The 8,866-nt window shown below is 44.5% G+C and overlaps 1 protein-coding gene across 1 annotated transcript; it reads right to left on the bottom strand.

Moving 5' to 3' along the window:
- Positions 1-3,356: 3,356 nt before the first annotated feature.
- Positions 3,357-8,816, bottom strand: LOC113222765 (zinc finger CCCH domain-containing protein 7A-like). Its single transcript, XM_026452384.2, has 3 exons — positions 8,655-8,816; positions 5,432-5,595; positions 3,357-4,279 (listed from the first exon to the last, which is right to left on the bottom strand). The coding sequence occupies exons 1-3, from the start codon at positions 8,778-8,780 to the stop codon at positions 4,090-4,092; spliced, it is 480 nt and encodes a 159-aa protein (XP_026308169.1). The 5' UTR covers positions 8,781-8,816; the 3' UTR covers positions 3,357-4,089.
- Positions 8,817-8,866: the final 50 nt, after the last annotated feature.

Here is an 8,866-nt window from a genome sequence, read left to right as displayed (position 1 = left end):
TCCTTCAGTTTCCCAATTGGTGCAGGTCCCTGGAGCTAAATCAAAACAAAGGTTGGGGGCTCTGTGCAAACAGTCCTCACAGGATAGGAAGCTCCAGGAAGGGTGAGTGATGGAGAGGGGTGGGCACCTCTGGGCCACGGCCCCCTTGCCCAGGATGCCTCAGTCACACGGTGGGAGCACTGTGCAGAGAAGGGGTCCCTGAGGGTAGGAAAGATTCACCTGCAGCCTCCACACCTTCAGGGCAGATGGGATAGCTCACTACAGCCAAACAAAACTGAGGTCACAACTCTTGCACAGCACTGTTGATATGCGCAATAGCCAAAAAGCAGAAACAACCCAAATGTCCATCAACCGACGAATAGATTTTTAAAAAATGTGGTCCATCCAAATAGTGGAGTATTATGTGGCTATAAAAAGTAATGACGTACCACTGGACACGGTGGCTCATGCCTGTAATCCCAGCACTTTGGGAGGCCGAGGCTGGTGGATCACCTGAGGTCAGGAGTTCAAGACCAACCTGACCAACATGGTGAAACCCCCATCTCTACAAAAAATACAAAAAAAAATTAGCTGGGTGTGGTGGTGTATGCCTGTAATCCCAGCTACTCAGGAGGCTGAGGCAGGAGAATTGCTTGAACCCAGGAGGTAGAGGTTGCAGTGAGCCCAGATTGCGCCACTGCACTTCAGCCTGGGTGACGAGTGAAACTCCATCTAAAAAAAAAAAAGTAATGAAGTACTGATACATGCCACGACACAGGTGAGCCTTGGAGAATTATGCTAAAGAAAGAAGCCAGTCGTAAAAGGCCACATATTATATGATTCCATTTAAACGAAATGTCTAGGACAAGAGAATCCTTGGAGATAGAAGGCAGGTTAGCTTGAGAGGCAGGACAAGTGTGTAGATTCTGGGAGTGATGGCTAAGGCGTGTGGGTTTTATTTAGATAATGAAAATATTCTAAAATTGATTGTGGTGGTTATAGCTCAACATCGTGAATATGCTAAACACCACTGAATCATAATTTTACACATGGTGGTTTGTCAACTGAATTGTATCTCAATCATTTTTTAAACATTAAAAAAAAAATGAGATAACATGCCTAAGTTGACACACTAGTTATTACTTTCCTCTACTAATAAAATGGGATTGGAGTTTGCTTGTTCACTTTTTTTCCCCTTTCTTTTTATCCCCCACTGTGCACCATGTTTTTCTCCAAAGCTGCTGCAGTAAACCCCGCACTTGTAGGATGGGGTGTGAGCTCACCAGAGTAATTAACATTGACTTCCTAATGCTGAGACCAAGGCTGTGTGGCAGGCAGGGTTCTTAGCTGCAAACCAGAGCATGAAACTGGCTGAGTTAGCAGAAATGGAATTTACCAAAAAGATGGTTCAGAGCTTAGAGAATTGCTGAGAAGGTGGAAAGCTGAAGCACAGAAAATGTAGGGGGAGTTTGGGAAAAAAATCTCAACACTCATAGGATCGTCAAAGGTTGTTTTTAGCCTAGATTCCAAAGGGTAAAGCAACTAGCTTTTTAGTCAGTAAACAGGCTGGGTGCGGTGACTCACACCTGTAATCCTAGCACTTTGGGAGACTGAGGTGGGGGAATCACTTGAGACCAGGAATTCGAGACCTACCTGGTGAAGCCCCCATCTCTACCACAAATACAAAAATTAGCCAGGCATGGTGGTGTGTGCCTGTAATCCCGGCTACTTGGGAGACTGAGGTGGGAGGATCACTTGAGCCTGGTAGGTGAAGGTTGCAGTGAGTTGAGATCGTGACACTGCACTCCAGCCTGGGCTACAGAGTGAGACACTGTCTGATCTCAGTAACCTCCACCTTCCAGGTTCAAGTGATTCTCCTGCCTCAGACTCCCAAATAACTGGAATTATAGGCACCCGTCCCCACACCTGGCGACTTTTTGTATTTTTAGTAGAGACGGGGTTTCACCATGTTGACCAAGGTATTCTTGAACTCCTGACCTCAAGTGATCCTCCCTTCTCGGCCTCCCAAAATGCTGGGATTACAGGTGTGAGCCATTGTGCCTGGCCCAGAGACAACTTATTATTATCTATTCCCCCTGGAAAAAGAGGACATAAGGAGTTTGGGAGAAAGTACATGGAAGGAAAAAATGTAACAACCATCAGCAGACTTAGGGAAACTCAGCAGAATAACACACCATTTCATTCTACAGAAAACATCACCCTAACACACGATTATTTTTTAGTTAAGATGCAATCCTGAGGCTGGGCGCGGTGGCTCAACGTAGTCCCAGCTACTCGGGACGCAGGAGAATGGCGTGAACCCGGGAGGCAGAGCTTGCAGTGAGCCGATATCGCGCCACTGCCGCTCCAGCCTGGGCGACACAGCAAGACTCCGTCTGAGATTAAAAAAAAAAAAAAAAAAAAAAAGCACTCCTGGGCCAGGCCCGGTGGCTCATGCCTGTAATCCCAGCACTTTGGGAGGCTGAGCCAGGTAGATCATGAGGTCAGGAGATCAAGACCATCCTGGCTAACGTGGTGAAACCCTATCTCTACTAAAAATACAAAAAATTAGCTGGGCGTGGTGGCGGGCGCCTGTAGTCCCAGTTACTCAGGAGGCTGAGTCAGGAGAATGGCGTGAACCTGGGAGGCAGAGCTTGCAGTGAGCTGAGATTACGCCACTGCACTCCAGCCTGGGCGACAGAGCGAGACTGTCTAAAAAATAAAAAATAATAATAAAATAAAATTTAAAAAAAGATGCACTCCTGATGCCTGTTGTTCAGTGACTGGCCTCCACTGCCCCGTGACACATGGAGGGAACCAGAGACTCTCCTGTTATTTTTGAAGAGTCACAGATGGCATCCCATGCCACTCTACTTCTCTAACTCCTTGCAGCCATGCCCTCCTCTCTACTGGTCGGCTCACACAGAAAAAAGACCCTTTTCTCTTTCCCCACATCCCACACGTTCAACGTTCCCATGAGGAAGTGACTTTGCTTAAGGGTTTAAAGGCTTGCTACATCACAGCCCAGTAGATCCTGTCTTTAAAGTCTCTGAGCCCTATCAAAGGTGTTATGCCAAACAGCCATCTTGGTGGTATTCCACAGCCCAAGTCTTACCAGCTGACCATTTTTCTTCCTGCTTATGTAGCTCATTTGAATGGAACAGGGGAGCCCCAAGAAGAGCTACCTAGATGAACCGATCAGTGAGAGTCCCGGAGCCCAAATTCAGAGGAGAGGAGGGCAAAGACAAAAGCTGCTTTCATGTCCCAATTTGCATTGTCAGTCACTGCCTAAATGAAAATGTTTTTGAAAAAATCAACTTGATTTTTGTACCCAGTTTCAACAATTCTTTGTGGGAAAGGACCACAGGAAAAAAATGAAAGGCATCTATATATAAAATCTTTATTACAGGCAGTATTGGTCCATACACTAACACAATACCAACAGTACAAGTTTAATCTTTCAAAATCATCATTTAAACAGCAAAAGACCAAGAAATAAAATTTGAGTCAATTAATTATTTTTCAAAATATTCTCAATGCACATTATCCTTAATTCCCTTATTATAGTGAAACATACAAATACAGAAAAATACCCCATTTAACAAATACTAGTGTTAAATGGTTATTTGGCTTAAAATCTGAGTTAAGAAAATCCTTTTTAGCAACCTACATACAGATAAGTAGCAAACTTTATTATATTAAACAAATTCATTCTGCTAAAACATGTAAAGAATTTCATCCATCATGTATTCTGATCCCAGTACAAGTGTTTATTCTCTTACCGTCATGATTCTTATATGAAGGACCAACTCAAAGAGTTGTCCTAGATATAACTTTATCCTCTTCCCCAACACACTTCATCCAAAAGTCTGTTCAACAGATGGCAACCGGGTAGCGGTCACTTCACCATCTGATGCCAATGGTTCTGTGACAGCGTGGCCAGGCCTGTGAAACAGCCCATTTTCCTACCTACTGTGGGTTGCTGCTCAGGAGGAACGATATACGCCAATACAAGCAGAAAATCTGCAGCTCCTCTGCTATGTGCCTTAGAACACTTTCAATTTTTCTGGTCAATGCTCTGATTAGGTATCATACATAAAAGCCAGCATATTAGTTTAAATCTTTAAACAAAAAACTATATTTTCCAAAGTCATTATCATTTGGGCCAATTAAGTGATCTTTTCGTGCTTTGTTGAGCTTCATCTTTAGGGCATCTCTTCTTTCTTCCCATTCATGAAGTTCGGCGTTTCCGTGTGCAAATTTACAGCTGTTTCCTTCTGGGCAGGTGCCATTCATATACCTGTGAGGACAAGTCAGGTGCTCAGTGTCCACAAGTTGTTTCTAAAAATCGTGTCATGATTCTTGAAACTGTATACTTCACTAGCTTTATGATTTGCATACAACTTTTAGTTGGGAATCTCAAGCCTAGAAATGTAATTATTTTATAGCCATGACATCTACAATAGAAAAATCAGTACTTTATTTAAATGTACTCTATGAAAAGTACTGACTGACAGGAGAAAAAAGACTATAGTTATTCCTGATGTAGTAGAAAGAAATCAGAGGTGGCATCAAGGAAAAAATGTCTTCAATAGTTTTAAGGATCACATGGATCTAAATGAGGGAATTAAATATTAACAGTGATTTAATAAAATGAGCAATTCACAATTACTTAGTTTTTCACTGAAAAACTTTTTTTTTTTTTTTGAGACAGAGTCTCACTCTGTTGCCCAGGCTGGAGTGCAGTGGCGCAACCTCGGCTGACTACAACCTCCGCCTCCTGGGTTCAAGTGATTGTCCTGCCTCAGCCTCCTGAGTAGCTGGGAGAAAAGGCACCTGCCACCACGCCCAGTTAATTTTTGCAGTTTTAGTAGAGACAGGGTTTCACCATGTTGGCCAGGGTGGTCTCAAACTCCTGGCCTCAAGTGACCCAACCACCTCAGCCTCCCAAAGTGCTGGGATTACAGCCGTGAGCCAGCATGCCCGGCCGCGCTGAAAAACTTTCTAAGAAAACGTAAACAAAGGAGTGATACATACTAACATCTTCCTTTGATCTAAGTTCTAGATTTTAAATATAATGTAAAAGCCATCTCAAATCTGATGAACTTTTACTGTGAGCAAAGGTTGTGGCAAAGGGTTTGAGAATCACAGCTGTGAACACAAAGGTCATTTGGGCAAATTGGAATGAACATGCTTCTCTATTCAATTATCCTAAGACATTTCAAATTAGTATTGGAAGACTATTAAATCTTTTCATATAATCTAAGAAGAGTGAAAGGAATGGTTTGATGAGCAATGAAACGCTTTGAGCCAAAACCCAAGAATTCTTCAGGGTCTGTCAGAGCACAGCAACATTAGAACTTTAACACCCAGGTATTCCGTGTTGGCTGACATGTCCATGAAAATTTGAGATAAGCAATTCTGACATGGAAAATTGTAGAAACCTACATACCTATCACAAATACTGAAATAGCCTGTTGGGAAGCGGTGCTGCCAGCAGTACTGGTCGTCCTCGGTGTGGAAAACCTTCTCTTTGTGCTTCTCGGAGGAGATGTGGCCCTGCCACTGCTTCTCACTGTTGCAGTTTTTGCCACACATCCAGCAGTGAAAGTCCACCTAATGTGCAGCAAAGACACATGTCCCATCAGTCACCTGATCTAAGATCCAGACTCAATTCCAGGGAGCCCAGGCTGGTGGGAGAGCCAGGCAAGACATAAAACTCAGGTTAGAAATAGGGACAAGGAAAGGACCGCAGCATGGGGAAGCAAGCCAGCACTCAGGACGCAGAGAAGAAGGGTGACAAATGGTGCCACCTGTCCAGGAAATCTCCGGTAAAGAGGCAACAGGAGCTGGTGTGCAAACAAGGATGTTTGCTGGGAGAACAAGAGGCAGGTGCAAACAAGGATTCAGGGAAGAATTAACATCATGAGGAAAAGCAGAGAGGATGGGAAAGACCAGGACATGCCAACTCCAAAAGAACGAGCAGCAGCTCCATTCAGTGTATGTGAACTGAGCCTCTGCTATGGCATCAGGAATGTAAAGACACTGCCCCTGTGGGGAACAGACCTATGCAAAAGGAACTGTGATGGTGGGATTTAAGTGTTACAACAGACGCAAACTTTAAGTGTTGGACAGTATTTCCCAAATGTCCTGGGCAATAATTATCTGCAACACTGGATAAAACCAGATTTGAACTCATTCAGTGTAGGGTATAAATAAAGACTTTTTATTACTTTATTTTTTTAGAGACATGGTCTTGCTGTCATCCAGGCTACAGTAAGGTGGTGTGATCATAGCTCACTGCAGCCTCGAACTCCTAGGCTCAAGTGATCCTCCCGCCTCAGCCTCCTGAGTTGCTAGGATTACAGGTGCAAGCCACCACGCCCAGTTCCAAGACTCTTTATTATGAAACACCCCAGGTAAGCCTTATTTATTTATTTGTTTATTTTTGAGACAGAGTCTCACTCTGTCACCTAGGCTGGAGTGGAATGATGCGATCTTGGCTCACTGCAACCTCCATCTCCCAAGTTTAAGTGATTCTCCTGCCTCAGCCTCCTAAGTAGCTGGGATTACAGGCACCTGCCACCATGCCCAGCTAATTGTTTGCATTTTTAGTGGAGAAGGGGTTTTGCCAAGTTGGCCAGGCTAGTCTCGAACTCCTAATCTTAGGTGATCCACCCACCTCAGTCTCCCAAAGTGCCGGGATTACAGGCATGAACCACCATGCCCGGCCCTAGGTAAGCCTTATGATCCAGCAAGTCGAGGTGACCTGCTCTAGAAACACCAAGGAGCAGCCGGGCACAATGGCTCACACAATGGCTCAACAGCACTTTGGGAGGCCGAGGCAGGGGAAGCGCTAGAGCACAGGAGTTTGAGACTAGCGTGGGCAACATGGCAAAATCCCCATCTCTACAAAAAACACAAAAATTAGCCAGGCGTGGCAGTGAGCACCTGTAGTTCTAGCTACTCAGGAGGCTGAGGTTGGAGGATCACTTGAGCCCAGGAGGCAGTGGCTGCAGTGAGCCATAATTGTGCCACTGTACTCCAGGCTAGATGACAGAGTGAGACCCTGTCTCAAAAAAAAAAAAAAAAAAAGGAAGAAAAAAATACACATATATAACAAACACCAAGAAGCACTTAAGTAAAGGTAGTAAGGGAATCAATGTGACAAAGGTAGACATTCACAGGGCATGTCACAAGCAGAGAGACGCTGCGCAAGGCCAGGCCACACACAAGCCCTGTAATAGGCAGTGAAACTGGATCCAACTGAATCAACAGAGAGACTGAGGTGCCAAAAAACAATAAGGGCAGTAACACATATGCTTATGTAAACTTTTAAAACCACATCAAGCAGAACTATAGATTATTTAAGAATAAATGCAGCTGGGCACGGTAGCTCACACCTATAATCCCAGCACTTTGGGAGGCTGAGGCGGGTGGATCACCTGAGGTCGGGAGTTCAAGACCAGCCTGACCAACATGGTGAAACTCCGTCTCTACTAAAAATACAAAAATTAGCCGTGCCTGGTGGCCGGCGCCTGTAGTCCCAGCTACACGGGAGGCTGAGGCAGGAGAATTGCTTGAACCTGGGAGGCGGAGGTTGCAGTGAGCCAAGATTGTGCCACTGCACTCCAGCCTGGGCGACAGCAAGACTCCATCTCAAAAAAAAAAAAAGAATAAATGTGTCATCCATAGGTAAACATGGCCTGGAAAAATACACACTGGATCGTTCCTCTGGGAAAGGTAACATGTGGGGTTCTAACTTTATCTGTAGCATTTTATTTTACAGTAGTAATTACAACAAATTGTTAACATCAGTTAACTTGTGATGGTGGGCTCAAGATATTTGTTATATTATCCTCTTCACTTTTTTGAAAATTTTAAAGGAAAACCAAAACAGTTAACAGACCACTGGTAACTTAATGTCCCCAAGAACCATAGAGGGAGAGGCCAGACTGCAGGCGGTAAGCGGGGAATGTAAGGTCCAGCGGGATAGACAGCCCACATCGCTGAGCCACCTGCAGGGGCCTCCCACTAGGGAAGAGTCACAGACTCCTCATACTTCACTAATCTATCAGAAGAACCCCACTCGGAGACATAAATAATCTGCCTAGGGTGCCAGGCAAGTAAGGAGAGACACCAGGACTTGGACTTAAAATTCTCTGGCTCCAAAGTCAGAAGCATTGAAGAAAGGATTTTTTCACATGAGGAGACTTTAGCTAGTGACAGGAAACCACTAGAGAGAGAAGATGAAGACACAGGACAGAGAAGGGCAGGCAGTGAGTGATGGAGCCGGGTTTTGGAGAAGATGGGAAAGAAAAGAAAGGCCGGGCGTGGTGGCTCACACCTGTAATCCCAGCACTTTGGGAGGCTAAGGCAGGCAGATCACCAGGTAAGGAGATCGAGACCATCCTGGTCAACATGGTGAAACCCGTCTCTACTAAAAATACAAAAATTAGCTGGGCATGGTGGTATGAGCCTGTAATCCCAGCTACTTGGGAAGCTGAGGCAGTAGAATCGCTTGAACCAGGGAAGCAGAGTTTGCAGTGAGCCAAAATCACACCACTGCATTCCAGCCTGGCGACAGAGCAAGACTCTGTCTCAAAAAAAAAAAAAGGAAAAGAAAGGCTCCATCAATGGCTCGGCAAAGGGGGGAAATGACCCATGGTACTCACTGTAACTTCAGCATAATCTGTTGGCATGTGAATTTGTTTTCCATTTTCCTTGTTTGACTGACTGGCTACATCTTCACTTTTTTCATTTTTTTGACTCTTTAGCCATAGTTCATAAAATTGCTCCATATCTTGTACTAAAGAAAAATGAATTACTTTAAGCAGCAGCAACTAAACACCATTTAAATACACACAACTGTGCGCACGTTTTGTAT

Source organism: Piliocolobus tephrosceles, unplaced genomic scaffold (genome assembly GCF_002776525.5).
Source record: "Piliocolobus tephrosceles isolate RC106 unplaced genomic scaffold, ASM277652v3 unscaffolded_34535, whole genome shotgun sequence".
NCBI classification, from domain to species: domain Eukaryota; kingdom Metazoa; phylum Chordata; class Mammalia; order Primates; family Cercopithecidae; genus Piliocolobus; species Piliocolobus tephrosceles.
This window is presented reverse-complemented; position numbering and strand designations above follow the sequence as displayed.